The following is a 21,016-nucleotide window of genomic DNA, read 5'->3' on the forward strand; positions in this document are numbered from 1 at the left end:
AGCCTTTTTAAAAGTGGGATGTCCTCCTCATAAGACCTCATTGAACGTGAATGTTTAGCTTTGTAAAATTTAAGCAAAAACACGTTTGTCAGTGCATGTCGCTGTTCATTACCTTTATTCCGCGACTTGTCCATAGGGCGAGTGGGGTCATGTCTGACATCGATAGTTTGCTTAATTGCCACATGCTCTCTGTTTTTTTCGTGCTTTTCAAAGTTTGGATGGCTGAAATTCATCCAGTTTTCTTTGGATGGGCAGAGCGTGTCCATGGGTGGGTACCCACCCACCCTGGTAACGCCCCTGTAGCCTACTGTGTGTGTGTATACATTACCAGAGGTGGGTAGTAACGCATTACATGTACTCCGTTACATTTACTTGAGTAACTTTTTGAGAAAAATGTACTTCTAAGAGTATTTTTACTAAGCCATACTTTTTACTTTTACTTGAGTAGATTTGTGAAGAAAAAACGCTACTCTTACTCCGCTACTATGGGCTACACAAGAGGCGTTAGATTTTTCCTCTTTATTCTACATATTAGATTTTTTTTTTTTTTTTTTTTTGCTAGCGATGCTATTGCCAAGAGTAGCGCTACTAATTTAACCAATGAAACGTCGCAACAATAATCACATGACTCAATTACACCAATTAGACGAAAGCTTGCAGTTCTATGATCACGCAAGCCTGTTCAATCACACATCTTTAAAGCACCGTAACAAAAGAAGTATTTGACATAGAGTGCTGCCCTCAACATGAATCGCGGATTTAAAACTCTCTCACAGTTTTTATTTGGCACCAATTGACCACGGAAAACCGGATATATGATCCTTTTAATTTCATAATTGTAACTATGAGGGAACTATAGTATTCATTCACTATTCAAACTAGGAACTATTTTCTCCACTAGAGGGCAGGGCACTCATGCTCTTTGGACGGATAATGCTTCATTACTGTTGTTTTTTTCTCTCTTTAATGTTTTTCTTTCATTATCTTATATCTTATAAGTTTGTGCTGAGAGAAAAAAAACATTGTTTAAAAAAAAAATCAATTAAAAATAAGCAGTTACTCAAAATGTTACTTACTCATTACTTCAGTATTCTTTTCACTGGATACTTTTTTTTTACTTGTACTTGAGTACATTTTTTTTGGATGACTATTTTACTTGAGTAATATTATTTTGAAGTAACTCTACTCTTACTTGAGTAAAATTTTGGGCTACTTTACCCACATCTGTATATTACACCACCCATATATATAGGGTTATGGGGGTGCGTGAGTGTAATATAAAACAGTCAGTATGCATTATGTCATTTACAAGAATAAAACAAAAACAGTTATCAGTCGAAGCCTATTATCTCGCTCTTTGATTACATTTTGACTCGCTTTGATCACTAAATGCCGATCACATTTCAACCAAAACTAATGGATGAATACCATAGTGACTTTGTCATCATTTCATTTTCCTGCCGAGGAAAACACCCTTTTTAGAAAAGGCTTCCCAAGAGTATCCACTTGTGCTCCCACAAGCTCCTCGTGGCCGTCTACCGTACTGCACCTAGGTAGTGCTGCAAGGCACTGCCGCCGAACATTCCAAACTGGCGTTGTGACCCCCCTACTGTTAGCTAGGGCTGTCTCCTAGAGAGTCGCCCAACTGTTTTACAACCTCTGGATAACAAGTCAACTACAGGAATGATATCGTTCCCGACAACAGGTGAGTTTCAGTTCAATGTTGCTGTGGTACATGTGTGTGATGAGCTAATTAATTAGCAAGTTAGCTCAGTGGTGTGTGAAGGGCTCCGCTTAGAGACTCATGTACTGTCTGTCTGTGTGTGTTAGCTCAATAACTCGTCTACATGAAGAAAGTTAAATGGTAGTTTTAGAGGAAAAGACACGCCTTTGTTGTCCTCTCTACCTGTGTGATTTTACGAGACTAGCGCACTAACCAAAGACCAGTCCACCGTATTTATTGTCCTTCTTCAGTTTAGACATGTCACATTGCGGAAATGGAGGTAATGTGCGTGTTTATATTTTTTTTACGCGGCTCTCTGTTTGTATTCATTTCGAACGGCGAACGTGGTCTTTTACCCGCATCGCGACTCAGCTGTTAAAGTGTCAGCAGCGCAGGAATACATGACAGCAGTTATTAGTGCTGAAATGTAGCCAGCGGAGTGATCTACTCTATACGCTTAGCTCTGCACAGAATTGTAATGCGCGGCTGTACAATGTGGATACGAAAATACAATTGGCTTGAACTATTTAGTTCAAACAATCAATATGAAAGAAAGTCAGTGATTGTTATTATATGTATTTCGCATCTAAACATGCCATCACCATGGAAACGGCAAACTCAGAGTAGAGTGTCTTGAATATTGAGACGGGAGAGTTGCAATTCATACACAAACAAAACAAAACATTTATTGAAATTAAGGTATGTCTTATGAACCTTGTTAGATTAGAAATGTGCGTTGTTTACTATTATTATTAATGTTGTGATGATTCCAGGGGCGTAGGTTTGATCTCAATATTGGTAGGGACGATATCCCAGCATAACTTGCATGAACACTTTTTGCTGGGGACGGGACATTAATAAGACCTAAAAGATTGGGCGACCGGGGGTTAAGGGCTACATTTCTCATGAATATGAATCTAATTAATTGATAGGCTAAATGATCGATGCAAAATAAATTTGTATTGACTGATACCAAATTTATAATGCTTAAACTAATAATTTTTCATAAATGTGACCAAATAATTTTCTCTATCTTGCTTTGATTGTTAAAGACTAGTTAACAGATTATTCCATGAAATTAAATTAAGTAAATATTACTATTTGTTCTTATTAAGCCCATATATCTAAAAGTTGGTCTTTTTTTCACCTAAATCCAGAAAATTTGCTTTCAAATAAAGTGACGCATCTCCCTTTACAGTGCAGAATAATATAAAATCTAAATAAATATAAAATATGTATGAGGTAGTCCTATGTTCAGGCAGTGCAAATAATTGAAGTGAAGTAGCAGCAGTTGACAGTGAAGGCATTGAATATTCCACAAGTAAAAATCTCGAAAGTGGCTTGCAAGAATAAAAGTGTAAAATTTAAAGAAATATAAAATATGTATGAGGTAGTCCTAGTCTGTTAAGTTTATTTTCAGCTAGCTATTTTTATTTATTTATGTATTTATTTATTTATTTATTTTTATTAAGAAATCTAAGTAAGTATAATTTACTTGAAGCACTGGCAGCTCATTTCACTTATTTCTAGTAGATTTACCCTGAAAACAAATGAATTTAAATAGTTAAAAGAGGTGTGTTTTTGCAGTGCATATGTGTCCGTTCAGTTGATACACCGTTCGATTCATACCTTTGTTTTCAAAAACTTCTGAAGAAACATTTTGAAAACTTACAGAATAAATGTATAATAAATTTAAATTGCAATATTTGAACATAACTTAAATTCTATTAATCTACACAATAAATACAAACCTGTTGATAATCTCTTAACAATCGAGAAATGCAAAAAAATAAACATTTGTCTTTAAGACCACTCAACATTGTCTGTCTAAATAAATAAATTAAATATAACTGGAAAAATAAAAACATTGTATAACAAAAATGAATAAAAATGAAGCCTTTGTTCAGGTAAAACACTGCTGCTTTTGTCCACAGGCACAGCCAAACAAAAAATGAAAGCTTCTTTGGACTGCTTTAAGACCACATAAATAAAATAAAAATGAAAATATGAGCGAAGGGGATAAATTTCGCCTCGGTTATCAATTAACGCTAACAGTAGAAAACACAGGAGGATATTTCTCTCAAAGCTGCTTTCTACTCGAGTTTGGGAAATTCACACAGGTTAATGTTATGCTAACTCTGATGCAGGTCAGACTTTCAGTAGAAAAATTAGTGGTGTGTTCCCCGCCTCCACAATATTTTTACATTACTTATAGTGTCTGCTGCTAGCGGGAAAAAAAAAATTCTAATATTCCTCGTTTTCGAAGGGGGCGGAGGAGGTGGCGTGTTGTATTATTGTTGGGGCTGGATTTCGTGGAGTGTGTGTGTGTGGGGGGGCATGTCATCAGCCAATCAAACGTGCGTTTGAAGAAAAAAAAGGACTGGCACATTAGCAAGTAAAAAGGGGTTCAATGTAAGACTGAACATAATGGAAGTAAAACACTTAATAGTGGTTGGGTTAATTCTAACATATGGGAAGACAATCTAAATGACGTATATAACTGAAGTCATTATATAATGCAAATAAGGTTTCTTAAAAGTTGGTGGGGACAATTTGAGCATTCTGAAAAGTTGGTAGTGTTATGTCCCTACCGTCCCCATGCAAACCTACACCCTTGGTTGAATTCATTAAGAGGGATTGTGGAATGTTAGTAATGGCGCTGCAACGATTGATCGATTAATTCGAGTAATTTGATTAGGGAAAAAAGATTTGCATCAAAATTTGCTGCTTCGAGTATTCGTTTAGAGTGGCGTTGTAATGGTTTTGTATTGAAAGTGTTTGCATTTAGTTTAATTGATTTGGCTGGATACACTGCCCTTTAGTGGCAACAGTGAATATGACATAACTTATGTAACATGGTTGATTCCAGCTGCTCCCTGTTAAGACCAACATAAGGTTGTTTTTGTTTGAGCTAATATTTTTTTAATACATTCGTAATTTAGTTTAGAGGTATGTTTAGCCGTTTTCTTTTTTCCGTTGGTATATGAGTTTGAACCATTTGTTAAGAGCATTGTAAAAACAACAACAACAACAACAACAAAAAACCTTAGCATTTTATAGCATTTAAGCTAGCAAATTTTTGCTATGTAAGTTAGCCAATTGTTTGTTTGTTGTACTTAGATGCCCATTTTTTTTAATACCATTTTGGGATAAGGTGAGGTTTTTAAATTTGTTTTTTGATGAAAGTGGAATTCTGCATAGTTTGAAGAAATATTTTACATCTCCCAAAATATATTCTGCAATGCATTAAATGTTCCTAATCCCATTACTCGATTATTCGAACTAACTAGTTGATAGATTATTCAACTACTGAAATAATCGATAGCTTGAGCCCTGGTTAGTGACACTAAAATTGAATATATTAAATAGTCGAAACTGAGACAAGACCATTACCCTCAAAATGTGGTTTGGAAACTGGCCTTGAGAGTTCGAACATGGAACTCTTGATCTCATTAATTGTTCATTTGACAAGCTCATACACGCAGTCTTTGGAACTCATCAAGAAAAGTAAAAAATAAAATAAAGACTGTATTATTAATTTGGTGTGGTGTGTGAGCAAGACAAAAAGTCCGTAAACAGGCTGCGTAAGTCCAAAGTTTGTTTCATACTTAAGAAAGGTCAAATGCGGTGTGTGTCAGAACTGCATGTCTACAATTGGCATTGCACACAGTATCATGATGTAGTTTTATGTTCCGCCAAATTGCATTGTGGGAAGTCGGGGCAACATCTCCAATGTAGTCTATTATCACTAGTTAGAAAGTTTTGGAATGAAAAAAGGTTTTCCAAAAGTCAATGATGTGTTGGTGCCCAGTCATACTTATTCATTACACTGAGGCAGTTTTGTGATCTTCTGCATAAAAATCTCTACAGAATCCACTCAATTTTGCATCCTTATTCACAGGGCTCGCTTGATTAGTTAAAAACAAAAACAAAAAAGGCAACCCCATACACCATAAGTTTTTTTTTTCTTTGTTTCCATTTCAAATCACCGGTAATAATTACTTTCTGCTATCTGAGATTAAATGAAATGTAGTGATCTGGATAAACAATAATATTCACAGACATTGTGAAAATGTACATGCCAGTCTTTGGAATGCTGCCCACCCAAGATCGAAAATTCAGAACTGAGTTTATCATTCTTTAACCTTGTTCTGAATTTTATTGGATTCTGATGTAACACTGGGACAGAATTGTGACTAAAGTTACAGTACATACTGTTGTGTTGTATGTGCATAAGTAAATCGCAAGTGTTGACTTTCAAGTTTGCCAAGTTACTGAGGCTAAAATCAAGTGAGTCAAGTCCCAACTAAACTTCAAGCAAGTCATCACTCGCATTAAAAAAAAGTCATAAATCAGGTCAAGTCTGACTTTTATGCTTGAAAATGAATCCAGGTTGCTGTTATTTACAGTTTCTAATTCTAAACACGGTGATACTAAATTTTATACTGTTTCGTCTCTACGGGGCAAACCCTTTGATGTTACCTTCTTGTCATGCCACAGTCCCTCCCCACATATGAATTATAGCTTGCAATTTTAGGCATTGTGAATACCATCAAGATGTATTTCAGCACTTTATATCTTTTAACCACTCAGGTGGCTACATCTGCCACGTACACTCCCAACAGGAATTGTGTCTTATAAAATACATTTATCTGTTCATATCATAGTCTTTCAAAATTCTTTTGTCATGTTTTAATGAAAAAAAAAGACAATTTAAAGAATATAGGGCTTCAATATTATTTTAATAACTGTTGCATCTGTCAATATTTTTCTTTTCAAATCCACTTAAACTGTGAGGACTGGCAACAAATTATCATGTTTCAGTGCCATCCGTGATACTGGCAGTCAATGGATTAAAATGAATTAACTGTAGCATTTCCAAATAGCCAAGTGCTGGGTGAAGTATGGTCCGTTCCCAGTTTGCGTTTAAATTCTGGAATGCCAATTGAATTCCACCGAAATAATAGCCCTCATTTGCTCTGCCATGAACATAAACACAGCCAACACGTGACGTGATATGCTGATTCTCCTCGTGCTTCTGCTTGTCTCGTGACTTCATCTGCCATGGAGCTTTGATGTTTGCTCAAGGGATGTCACTATTTTGCAACTACACTTTGTGTGATATAATTAGCAACCACAGTTTTCCATGGCAGGTCAGCTAATTCTGTAAAAAGTCTATGATTGTGATTGCACCAAATGAAAAAGAGATATATGGCTTTCTTGAAAGCAAGTTCTAAGTTTACATAACATTTATATACATTATAATCTATGTAACAAAATGTGTGGTTCATGAGATACCCTACAATTATCATGTTAGTGCTTTCCACTACGTTAGATAGCTACTGTATGTCTTGGGAAGGTTTAAACCTTGTCAATATATGAAGTATAGTGACAATGTCAAGTTTAGGGGTATAGAGGTCAGTTTCATAATATTGACATTACAATTACGAAAATGAAAAGTTGCCAGTCAGGTCTGAGACGACTGACTGTTCCAGTAAACAAATAACAACAAAGGACATCCATTTGGTGTTCTTCCCTAAGATGATTCATTTTATTCATTTTTTACAAGAAAACGTCTTCTTCTTTGACATATGCAAGACCAAATTTTGAGATGAGCACTACTTGTCAGTGAAAGATTACCCTTCCTTTTCATCCTAAATGGAATATAAATTTATTACAAAAGGGATATTAAATCAGTTAAATATTTTCTTTTCTCCTGTAACATAGCAGTAAATGTTCTAGAATTTGGCATAGCAATGCAGGCTCAGATCATAAATCTACTTTTAACCTTTGTTCTCCTTTGCACTCTCTGTGAACTTGTACCTAGTGACCTTTTAATCCCTCAATGAGTGGGGTGCCTTTCCTTAAGTAGATTAAACCAGGTGATGGGGGAAAATTGCAGTCATGTTTGGTGGAAACCATAACACGATTTTTACTACAAAAGTAAAAATGCAAATATGTGATCATTAGTTTGTGTGCATAATAAAAAAATAAAAATAACCAGAAGATAATATCCCAATGCATGAATGTATGAGATAAAATTTGTTTGCGTTGGTATAAACATTACACACAAGTTGGTCACTGTCCACCACCTCCATGTTCAAAGCAATCATAAATTAGCTTATTTTCCCAACTACACGTATCCAGTGATTTTTTTTTAATATTTAATTTGAGAATTGAAAAGTAGTCTTATGAATAATAATGAAAAAATACTTCTCAAACTAATTTATAAAACACAACAGATATTGAACAGAACATTTTACCCCCCCCCCCCCAAACAAACAGTTCAGTTCACTCAAAAATCTCCTTTCACTCCTTTCACTCAATTCCACTCTAGAACAACAGTCTTCTACTTCCTCACTTAAAACTCTCTCAAATTCATCCATGTCCAAGTAATTTTTTCTGGACTTCTCACGGGCCATTTTACATTTCTCTTTGCGAGCTGTAGCAAGCTGGTGTAGAAAATAAGTCAGATGCCTTCGTAAAAACTATTGTGATTTAACGAAATAAAGCAGTGCAGAATTAAAGTCTAGGGCGGGGCTCTACGCAGGGGTCTGTGAAACACCGGTCATTTGTCTTCAGTCTGTCACGTGAAGTTGACATGGACTTATTTCTATGTTTGTTGGGACTAAGAAAACGCAACTGCTTCTTCAAACTTTTCCTGCTCCATGCCCGCGCTGAAACCTGACAACCAATTGCCTTGTGACCTCTAGGCTCATTTACATACTAACAGTGACTGGATATTTACTGGGGGCTGTGCGTGCTTTACTGTGCGTGTGCTCTGACCATCCTGTGATCAATACACACACAGCAGAGGGATAGAGAGGGATGACAGAGAACAGATTTGTCTTCAAGACACCGTTTTGAAGGATTTTTTTTCCCACTACTGCAGATTAATCTGTCATCTTGTAATGTAATAATTTTGTGAGTCTTAAAAATGTGCTTTCTCAACTTCTAAAATTTTATTTGAGGGGCAAGACATTTTTTTCCAGGAGCACTGCCCCCTCTTGCCCCTGCATAGAGCAGGCGTCGCTCCCAAAATAGCCATAAGGTCTGCCGATACTGATTATTGGATCGGGACAACATTATATTTATTGTATTTTCTAAATTCACACCATAGGATAGAAGGCAGAATAGATGTATGTAGGCAAATGTGAAATTGTTATATATTTTTAAGGTTAGAGCAAAATTTGATTACGTTTCTAAGCATTAGAAATGCTATTAAAGTTCAGTACTTTGGGGTGATTATAGACCCTACTCACCTACGTCACAAAATGACGTGTCGCTGTATCCGGCCGCCATATTATCCTTATTTTTTAGACCTATTCTCATTGTTTTCAATTAGTCGTGCAAGTTATAGAGCAATTCATGAAAGCCCCGGTGTTATCTGACGCTGTAAACTCATTGGATGCGTTGCATAAAAGGCGTTATGTGGAAAAGCTTCAGTTTATCCATTCGCCAGATCCATATTTGATGCCTAAATCGATGTTTTTCGACCCGCTGTCTTCGTCGTCTAAGCCTGACATCTGCTACCCTGATATTTACAACTATCTTGTCCACACAAAATCAGCCTATTCTCACGAAAGTTTGAAAAAACTTTAAGAGCTTGGAGGCTTATAAATACTTCGTTGCTGGTTGAGTGAAACAGGTCGTCGTCCACGAAAATTCGGCAGGAATCTATCTTGTGCTCGGGAAGGTGAGTTACGAAATTTTCAATTCAAAATCTTTTGTTCTTGCTAACATCCACTGTCAAGTCTAATGTATTTCATGTCATTTGTCAATGGAGCTAGGGCTTTTAATGTTTATAAGGTTTAGCGATAGCACTCTCACTACATACATATCTAATATGAAGTGCGATAGCACTACTCCAGATTGTCCCTAGTTGAATTTATTTTTTGGCTTTTGACCTCAATAGTGAAATTGTAAATGAATTGTATGACAACTGTCTTATTATCCCCTTATAATTTTATATTTTCAGGTAGTTCATTCACAACGTCTGAGTGTATGTTGTCGGCGATTAGCCTAGCAATGATCTTAATTGTGGTTGTCAGCCTAAAACCCTCTAAATATATATTAAATGCATCTTACCAGATATAAAATGACTACTACATAATCTGTGGTAATCGTTTGGAGCCCAGTTTTCTCGTCGAATTGCAGCAGCCCATGTCGCTCTCCTCTCTGGGTCTCTCAGAATCCGGTAGAACTTCAAGTCTCTCCGTCTATCTTCTCTGTTATTGCAACCGACCGCCACACATGCCTTCACCATTTTGATTATTAATGTTAACGAGCAGAAAAATACGCCATAATAGGAGGAATTTACATAGCGGTAATGCATCAACAGTGACGAGTTGATGGACAATATGGCGCGGGGGCGTGGTTGTGACGTCATGTGAGTAGGGTCTATACATATCTATGGCTTAACTTTTAATATAGGCAATGAGAATCACTTTCAGGGCATGTCATTTACAGTGGGGAGAACAAGTATTTGATACACTGCCGATTTTGCTGGTTTTCCTACTTGCAAGCCATGTAGAGGTCTGTAATTTGTATCATAAATTCTCTTCAACTGTGAGGGATGGAATCTAATACAAAAATCCAGAAAATCACATTGTATAATTTTTAAATAATAAATTTGTATTTACCTGCATGAAATAAGTATTTGATACATTACCAACTAGTAAATATTTCGGCTCTTAGTTCTTTTTGAAGAACCCCTCCTTTTCTCCACTCATTACCGGAAGTAACTGCACCTGTTTGAACTTGTTACCTGTATAAAAGACACCTGTTCACATGCTCAAACAAACTCCAACCTCTCCACAATGGCCAAGACCAAAGAGCTGTGTAAGGACATCAGGGATAAAATATTAGACCTGCACAAGGCTGGGATGGGCTACAGGAAAATAAGCAAGTAGCTTGGTAAGAAGGTAACAACTGTTGGAGCGATTATTAGAAAATGGACGAAGTTCAAGTTGACGGTCAATCTGCCTCGTTCTGGGGCTCCATGCAAGATCTCACCTCGTGGGGCGTCACTGATCATGAGGAAGGTGAGGGATCAGCCCAGAACTACATGGCAGAACCTGGTCAATGACCTGAAGAGCGCTGGAACCACAGTCTCGAAGAAAACCATTGGAAACACATTACGCCGTCATGGATTAAAATCCTACAGCGCACGCAAGGTGCCGCTGCTGAAGTCAGTGCATGTCCAGACACGTCTGAAGTTTGCCACTGACCATCTGGATGATCCAGAGGAGCAATGGGAGAAGGCCATGTGGTCGGATGAGACCAAAATTGAACTTTTTGGTCTAAACTCGGCTCATGGTGTTTGGAGGAAAAAGAAGGATGAGTACAACCCCAAGAACACCATCCCAATTGTGAAACATGGAGGAGGAAACATCATTTTTTGGGGGTGCTTCTCTGCCAAGGGTACAGGACGACTGCACCGTATTGAGGGGAGGATGGATGGGGCTATGTATCACCATATCTTGACTGACAACCTCCTTCCTTCAGTGAGAGCCCTGAAGATGGTTCGTGGCTGGGTCTTCCAGCATGACAACGACCCAAAGCACACAGCCAGGGCAACTAAAGAGTGGCTCCGTGAGAAGCATCTTAAGGTCCTGGAGTGGCCTAGCCAGTCACCAGATCTGAACACGATAGAAAATCTATGGAGGGAGCTGAAAGTCCGTGTTGCCCGGCAGCAGCCCCGAAACCTGAAGGCTCTGGAGAAGATCTGCATGGAGGAGTGGGCCAAAGTCCCTGCTGCAGTGTGTGCAAACCTTGTCAAGGACTACAGGAAACGTTTGGTACCTGTAATAGCAAACAAAGCTCCACAGACGCTCTGCTCGTAAAGCGCATCCTGTGGAAATAGCGTACCGCATGCAACACGTCACTTTTGCTCATTAATATTCATGACGTTAGCAACTGTTGTCAGGGGGGTCAAGCTCGCATTTGTCCCTCATACTAGATGCATGTAAATAGTGTAAAAACGAGATGTCTACTAAGCTAAACCTACCAATTCTGTCCGAAAATGATGTCCCTGGTGCCAAATTCAATGGTAAAGATGTGGAAGAACCTAAAAATGTTCAGTTAAAGAGATGGCTGGAGTGTCGAGGGCTGAAAAAGACAGGTAAAGAGCCGACCTGATCCAGACGTAGCTTTTTTATCGACACCTTTTTCTTGTGTGCATTGCCTTACGCCACTGACAATGACATTCTCCTGTTTCAGCAAGCTATCCTTTACCACCATATGCCCTGTCTTTCTTATATATTATATCCTCTGTTTGTCTTACGTCTATGACCGTTCTTAGGGGTCATTTATATTGCTATTTTTGTGTAGTGATCGCAAATGCTACTCAGTCACAGCCAACGAACACTTTTAATTTTTTCATTGATAACAAATCTTAATTCAATTTATTTACATTCCCCCCCTTACTAAGGTTGTTTCTTTACAACAGAAAACGTAATGCTGTTAAATATAGAGCCTACCTGTAGGCATGAACAGGCTTACAATACAAAAAGACCAAGGCCAAACATGGCAAATTTTTTTATACATCCGTATTTTAGAAAAATAGGCCTACATGACTGTTGTGATTATATAAATAAAATTTGATTTTTTTTTTCAGGTCATTCATTGTCAGACAGAAGCAGCACGGCAAAACGCCACGCTAAAAAATAAGAAAAAATATATCAAAATGGCTTACCTCTTCGGGGCAGGATTGTTTAACTGTAGGACTATGGCCGCCAACAAAATGTTTACTACATATGAAGGTAAATGGCTTCACTTTGCTGGCGTTAAACTGATCTTTTGGACGTCGGCACAAGTTAATCCATAGTTCATATTTTTTCCCTCCAAGTTTTTGGCTTTGGGAAACGTATGAAGAAAACATCGTTCATATGTCGACGGTCGTAATGTCTAGAGTCATTTCTACAAGTTCAACAGAAGCAGTGTTTAATTGGCATGTTCTTTTTTGAAAGATTACCAGCAGAAAACAAGCAGTAATAGCATTGGTTGTATGCGAGCGCACTTATATGTTGACTAGGAGTGGGAACCTCAGGGCACCTCACGATACGATACGATTCGCGATACAAGGCTCACGATAACGATTATATCACGATACAGCGATTATCGATATATTGGTCAGATATTGGATACATGACATTCTACGATACAACTGTTGAAACGAAAAAAAAAAAGATATTTAAAAATAGAAAAAATACTGTTTAAGTCATTTATTAAACAGTGACACCTTTTCTGTGCAACATTGCTGTAAAATATAAATCTACTGCAAATTGTGCCCCTGCACATATAGAGGAAACCAACCACGACCACTGAAATCGCTTGGAGAGATCATGATGAATTGCACCTTTAATTTCTTTAAAGTTTTAAATCTTTAAAAAAATAAATAAATAAAAAGTGCCGTAGGTGTCAGCAGTTGAGCTTGGAGTGGGGCAATGATAAAATTGGTGGGTCTTTTCTTCGTATATGACCTTTGTTGCTTGGTTTGAGCACTTCCACTATCTGCTTCAGCATTTAAGATGTCAGACTTGCTCAGTCACAGTCTTCCTCACCTTAAAAACAACAAAATAAAACAAAAAATATTAGCTACTTCATAGCGTTTGAGTTGAAATCCTGATTTTTTTTGTGTTGGAAGTATTGAATTAAAAAAAATATGAATTGAATGTATAGAAATTAAAAATTCAATAATTACCTATTAATATGTAGGCTACATTAATTATCATGCACATCACTTTATATATCTTGGAACCTATTCAAACCCTTTTTATAGCTTATTGTATCAAAATGACAGTAATAACAGTTTGTGTAGTAAACTAGATGGAAATTGGTTCTCAAATAATATCAAATAAATCGGTAAATTCATGTGGGCTTGTTCGATATTCATTTTCATCCAGTTTAGGGTCCTGGTTTATTTTATATTATTCAACACCAAATGTCATCAAAATAATACATGTGAATTAAAAAGTCAATTACATTGCAAAACTTTCTTACCTCAAGTGATGAAAGCGAAGCTCACAAACTCCCGTGTCCACTACGTCACCAGCTCCCAGTGAAACTTATTTTTCTTAGACAATTCTTGCATACAGCAAAGTCCTTGTTCACCTTACTTCCTTTCTTGTTGGTGTAAAATCTAAAGTGTGTCCCCATGTGTGATTTGTAGCAATATTTTTCTCATTTTTTCCTCCACCGTTCTCACGGAGCTTTTTTATTTTTTCAACCCACATGGAGCGTCCTCTCTTCTTCTCTAGACAACTTGTGCGCACTTTACCCTCACCGCCACTCCCGAGCGCCCCTAGTGGACCGCCAAGGAATTGCTCAACAAACATTGAGCAGTTTACAGCATCCATACTCCATTGTGTGGCCAATATGTTAAATAAAAGTATCGATTCTTGGCGGGAGCATATCGATAACCCATCGGGTTGCAAAATATCGCTGTATCGAGATATTGTCACACTCTTAATGTTGACCCCCTTCCGGTTTACGATGGTGACGTCATGCATTCTTGTGGTCTAAGAATAGCATCCGTCCGGTACGCCATTGGGGGCAAGCAACGCACCGCAGACGCGCCAGGTATATTACCAAGGTTACACCAATAGTGGGGATACACTGTATGACGTTACTGTGCAAAGTAAACAACCTAATTTTAAAAAAAGCCGAAGACCTAACATTACACTGCATTGTTTTACCTTTTGTTAATGGCATACTGTGTATCCCGCTCACAATGACATGTCATGCTTTCGTTGCAGTCAATTTGTCAGATACTGTATTTTAGAAAAAATCCACCTGATCAAGGCCTGAATTGGATCCGAGGATATCTGCTGACATTTGCTCTCCCCACACTCTACCATGATACACGGCCTATAGGAGACAAAAATGCAAGAGGCTCACTTGAACCATCTAGGCCTACTCTAAATCCAGCCATTTATTTTGCTTTGTCACCATATTTGAGTAAATTATACGTCTAACCTAACCATATCTGGCAGTGGTCACTGTCGTGATTTCAACAAACTGATAAACACAAAGTGTTTTTTCTTATGAGATGTGCTGACAAATACGAAATTAATGTTGTTTTTGAATGGTAAAAGACTTGACTACAAAAAATCTCTGGAATCTGCTCCTTAGCAGACTTTTTAGACTGAGAAATATGTCTGCAGATTGTCTATCATCCTGGTTGTAGTGAAAAGATGGCAGCTTGACATCTTGGCTGTCAAGAACTGAATATTCCTTCACCAGCCAGGTAGAATTCCAATTCCCGTTCATTCAAGTTTGGACTGGATGACCATTTGTATGACTGCTTCCATGTGAAGATGAATCATTGAGTTAGGCATTTTAACACATCAGCAAGAGTGATTGCTTTTTTTTCTCCATCATTGTCTGAGTGTCATGCAAGTAGAAATACCCGCAGACCGCCCACGGAGTCACTTGCAGCTGTCCTGATGCCACAGTTCTTAGAAGTGGGTCATTCAACTTGATGATCTTGATGTATTTTTGGACAGGGTGGTTGCGAAGTCATGTTGTGAGAATGCAACAATGTTCCAAGTGGGGTAAAATGTTCATCCAGTTTCTAAGCACCTTGAGGGCAGCCCCGCTACTAACAAATAAGCCATAAATCTTTGCATACTGCTAGAAGCATGGCCAGTAAATTTCAGTGGAAGTTTCTAGTGGAGGGAGTTAGGGCAGTTTGTCAGGAGTGAGAAAAACGGCCATGTGGGTCATGCCTTTTTTTTCCCCAATTAAATGTTGTTTACTATCTTAGTATTTATTGCTGTTTCCTGTCAAGTGGTGGTGGAGATGTTCATGGTGAGTGAGTGTACATATGCACTGAATGGAATGTGAGTTTTATCTAAGACCTATGTTGAGTTACTGTAGTTTTTGCCAGTATTTAATTTGACATTTTGTTCTTTCCAAAGCCAGCTCAAAACCCCAGTTTGGAGGTGTGTTGCTTAAGAGCCCTAAATGTTCCTTTTTTCTATTCAGTTATCTCTTTCAATGCAGGGTTGCAGATTTTCTAAATTGTGGCTCTTGGTAATCTTTACAAATTTGGTTTTACTGTTCAGATTTTTTTATTTTATTTTATCTTTTTTTACAAATGTACATTTGCAGATCAATATCAATTTTTACTATAATCTTAACAATGTTCAGTGTGTTGCATATTATAAATCCATGCATTTCCTGTGTCGCATAATTTTTTTGAATCACATCCAAAATTTCAAATCTTTATTCTGTTTGCCTCTCCAAGGTTGGTGTTTCCCTGCCTCGGGGTTGCTTTCCAAGGCGACTGCCTGAGCACGACAGCCAACCTTTTGCCTCTCTGTGAACAGGACAGACAAAGTCCAGTTGAGTTGCAGCATAGTTTTGCCATGGACACAGAGTCGACCTACTCTGGCTATTCCTACCACTCTGGGCGCTCACGGGGATCCCATCGGCACGGGTAAGATTAAATCTTCTGCCATGAGTGCAGCTACTATCTGGTTATCTTGCTCCTCTTCTTCTGGCAATGCATTAGTGTGTCGTCAAAGCTTGACAGGCTTGATCAGGCCTAATTTCTGATGGCTCCGCAGATACGATGGGAATCTGAGATGAAAGCAAACCCCTAATATGTCACCATTGGATGGCTTCATAAATGGAGAGGGTTTTCAAAAAGAATGACGCATCGCTGCGGTTCTTAATAAGGCTGCCACAAATAATTGTAAGAATGGATTATTAATTATTATTAATAATAATATGATTAATAATATGATTATTATTTTTCCCGATAGTTGACTCATGTCTAGGTTTTAAATTATGTGCAAACTAAAATGTAAAGACACTTAAAATGACGGTACTTAAACTTTTTTTTTTTAAACTGTTCAGCCTGTACCAGCATTCCTAACATTTTTCGCTGTAAATGTGCATCAGAGATGGACAATGAATACTGTGTAACTATCAGTGGCAGATGCTGTTTTTTCAAGGAGGGGAAGCTCAAAATGTGTCCACCTGTGGGTGCTTCGTGACAGTGGAGGGCTCAGCTGCTTGGTAGGGAAAGAAACTAGAGTGACAGGAGTCAAGTCTCCAAACACAAGCAGCTACAATAAAAAAAAAGTTCACTAGTCGTTTTTAACAAAGCAAGTGTCGCTAGGATGATTATGAAAGTGTCCGGTTCAACCCAGAATAACAATGAAAATTGAAAAATGCCTCCCATGAGTGTTAATAAGGCGAGATCACTGATTCGCTCATTTCGCTGTCAATCAAAAAGGGATTCAGCCTCAGACAGATCATCCATTCATCATGCAAAGAAGCAGAGCGTCAGGGCCAGCCAAGCCCCATGGGATAAACCCAGCCTTTAGCCTATGACTCGTCTCGTTTCGCTGGGGGGGAACAATGCACTCTCAACTATTGAGACGCACAGCATTCACACCTTTTAAAGGACTGTAGCTGCGTGAATGAATGAAAAGCAAGCTGCAGCGTAACCAGTGATTCAGTAATTCTGAACAAATGTTTTGTAGTGCATATTTAGTCAATGACATGTACACACAACAGTATACATTTGATCACTTTTTGACATTTTGGGGGAAAGCTGAGCTTCCCTTGCAGTCTTAGAGCAATCACCACTGGTAAATATCGATATATATAGAAAGAAATACTTGTAAATATATTCAGCTCTTTTATGTCATCAAAAATTTTAAATGTCTAAGATTTCAAACATTTTTTTTTTATTAGGAAAAGGTGGTAGTGCTATGTTTTAGATGGGGTGGATCTTGAGACACTGTAATGGGTTGATTTATCTTGCATTTATGCAACCACTCTGAGCATGAAACATGAAAAAAATAAGACAAAATTAGAAATGTCTTAGTAAGAGTTTGCATCATTAAAGGATGTCTTTATTACTTCTGTGTAGTGATGCACGATAATACATTTTTCAACCGATATCGATAACCGATAATTACCTGCCCCTTCCACCCGATAATCGATAATGTCACGCCAATAATTCTATTTAAATATGTACTGTATGTAAAATTTTAAAGTATACAGGATCAAACGTTACTGTGCAAAAATGTAATTTAGTGCTATTTTTTTCCACATCAAATGTGAACAAGTAGTATATTCCAACAACTAAACAATGGCAATGACATTGTGTAATGGTAAGCTTTTGGCAACAATTACTTAGAGAATAAACACCCAAGTTGCACAAAAATGCCTTTAAAAGTAAGCCATTCCTAACATATATCACATTACTACCCTGCAAAAACACCTCCTTAAAACTAGCAGAATTGGACAAAACTGTTGATTGCGCACATTTGAAGGCTAAATCAAGTATATAATTATCGGATTGCATTATCGGTTGAATTTCGTTTTATCTGGATTATCTGTGTGACATCATAATTGCCATTATCGGCCGATAATTATCGGTGACCGATATTATCGTGCATCTCTACTTCTGTGATACAGTGTATCACAAAAGTGAGTACACACCTTGCATTTCTGCAGATATTTATATATTTTCATGGGACAACACTGACAAATGACACTTAGACACAATGAAAAGTAGTCCATGTGCAGCTTATATAAAAGAGTTAATTTATTTTCCCCTCAAAATAAGTCAAAATATAGCCTTTAATATCTAAACCCCTGGCAACAAAAGTGAGTACACCCTTTAGAAACTACATACCGTATTTTTCGGACTATAAGTCGCTCCTGAGTATAAGTCGCACCAGCCATAAAATGCCCAACGAAGAGGAAAAAAAACATATAAGTCGCACCGGAGTATAAGTCGCATTTTTGGGGGAAATTTACTTGATAAAATCAAACACATAGAACAGATATATCATCTTGGAAGGCAATTTAATATAAAAATACAATAGAGAACAACATGCTGAATACGTGTACAGTATGATTTTACATGATGCATGAACAACGAAATGCGAATACAGTGGTACCTCTACATATGAAGTTAATCCGTTCCAGGACCTTGTTTGTAAGTCGAAATGGTCGTATGTCGAGCAGGATTTTCCCATAGGAATACATTATAATTCCATTAATTCGTTCCACAGCCCAAAAACCTTCACTAAATCCTTAAAAAATACTGCTGGTACTATTACAAATGGCAATTACACATAGCAAAACAAATAAATTATAAATCAAAATCGGAATAATAATAATAATAATAATAATAATAATAATAATAATTCCTGTATTAATGTAACGAATCGGGTTCTAATGTGGCGGACGTTTTTTGCTGACCCTGAACGCACCGCGGAGCTGACGTGCCAGAGACAGACCGGTGAGCTTGAGTTTCACTTTCACTTTGAATGCTTTCTTGAGAACACCGTCAATTGCGGCAGACAGAAGGTGTTTTTGTTTTGAATAAGTTGTGAAATAAATGATAAAAACGTGGCGAAGTTGGCGATTTCTCTGGAGATGTTACCACAATAAGAATTGTCAGCTTAACTTATAAAGACTGGCGAACGATGGTCGGAGGAGGACCGTGGAGATGTATTGTTGAGCCATTTCACGGATGCCCACCCTACGCTCATATTTTTCTGTCATTTGCATCTTCATTTAGAAGGTAAGCGTCAACTTTTTCCTTGTTTCACCACCTGTACCAACCTTTTCTGAAACCAGTGTTGATTTGTCACACAAGAAAATCCGCCGTGCATTCGTCTGCGGTGCTGCCATTGTCGTCGTATTTCGAACATGTCGTCGGATGTAGAAACAAATGGCGAGTCAAATTTTACGTCGGATGTCGAAAAGTTCGTGTGTCGAAGCGATCGTATGTAGAGGTACCACTGTATACTGTCCTCACCAGGACGCTACGGCACGGTCCTGGCTATACAGCGAGCTAAACTCCCAAATGACGATGCTGGACGTCCGTATAATTTGCTGAATCAATTTCATCCTCGACACCAAACAGACTCGCATCAACGTAAATAAATGATAATTAGGTGCTATTACAGCAATGACACAAACGGTTAGCATGCGTTCGCAAGCATTAGCACATCGTTCAAACAACCACACAACTGGCTCTAAGTGTCCGATTGCGGGTGGAAAACACTTAACAACAACAACAACAGGAAAGATGATACACCCAGGCGTTGCCTTTTTTTTTTTTTTTTTTTTTTTTTTTTTTTAATTTTCCCTTCAGGCATGACAAATCCAAACATACAGCATTTATATGTATTAACAGTTAATTCAACCTGAAAAGAAAAGGGCTGACGGGAGAAGCCGAAGCTTATTGAATCCCGTCACCAGTATACCATATAGGACGCAGAAAATATCGAATATCAATATTTGACAAGCATAAACAATGAACGTAGGTTCGCAGCCGTGTCTCTCTCTCTCGCCCACTCGCACAGAGACGCTCCGTAGCTGTCTGTATTCTTCTGGCATGTTAGCGTGCTTCTTCACGTAAACAAGTGCGAGTGAGCCCCCACGGGAGCGTGAAAGCGCCACAAACTAAAAGCGTGCATTTCAATATCAAAAAGTCAATAATACAATTGAACACACGTTGCCAAAGGCAGAACGTGAACGTGGCCATAGCTATTAAGTTATTCAGATAACTATAGCATAAAGAACATGCTAACAAGTTTACCAAACCATCAGTGTCACTCCAAAACACCAAAATAACATTTGAAATGATATCGTAATTTGTTAATAATTTCACCCATAAGTCGCTCCTGAGTGTAAGTCGCACCCCCAGCCAAACTATAAAAAATATATATATAATATAATTTATAGTCCGAAATATACAGTACATCCCTAAATGTCCAAATTGAAAAATTAACTCGATTATATAAGTTGCACACAGACTACTTTTCATTGTGTCCAAGTGTCATTTTGTCAGTGTTGTCCCATGAACAGTGTTGTCACAGATTACTTAAAGTAATTTAATTACTGATTACTGATTACACCTCAAAAAAGTAATCTAGTTACTTTACCGATTACTTTATCATCAAAGTAACTAAGTTACTTTAAAAGTAACTTATCAGTTACTTTTTACCAATTTTTCTCCTTTTGCTGCCTCAACATAAAAATGACAACAAAAAATGTCATTGCATGTAATTGAATTTATCACATAAGGCTTAATCTTTGAGTTAGCGGGGGTTTAATTAGTCGATAGAGTTGATTTCAATCACCATTGACCCGTGCTAGCTTAGCCACCCCGGAGCCCTGAAACTAACAAATAACTGACAAACTGCAAATTTGTTCAAATCAACTCCAATGACTAAATAAACCCCCGCTAACTCCAAAGTAAAGCCTAATGTCAAAATCCTTTAAAATAAAGAGCTAGTTGTTAAAATATTG

At 37.7% G+C, this 21,016-nt stretch overlaps 1 protein-coding gene across 2 annotated transcripts in view; it reads left to right on the forward strand.

Annotated features, from left to right (window-relative positions):
• The first annotated feature begins 1,481 nt into the window (after nt 1–1,481).
• Nucleotides 1,482–21,016, forward strand: part of vangl1 (VANGL planar cell polarity protein 1) — a 71,980-nt gene continuing 52,445 nt past the window's right edge. The window contains exons 1-2 of one of the 2 annotated variants that reach the window (XM_057829238.1): nt 1,482–1,705; nt 16,057–16,166. In XM_057829238.1, coding sequence (XP_057685221.1) covers nt 16,096–16,166 — 71 coding nt within the window. In that variant the 5' untranslated portion in view covers nt 1,482–1,705; nt 16,057–16,095. Of the gene's footprint in view, nt 1,706–15,974; nt 16,167–21,016 lie in introns of both variants that reach the window. The other variant, XM_057829236.1, reaches the window with a different exon arrangement.

This window comes from Corythoichthys intestinalis, chromosome 2 (genome assembly GCF_030265065.1).
Source record: "Corythoichthys intestinalis isolate RoL2023-P3 chromosome 2, ASM3026506v1, whole genome shotgun sequence".
In the NCBI taxonomy this organism is placed as follows: domain Eukaryota; kingdom Metazoa; phylum Chordata; class Actinopteri; order Syngnathiformes; family Syngnathidae; genus Corythoichthys; species Corythoichthys intestinalis.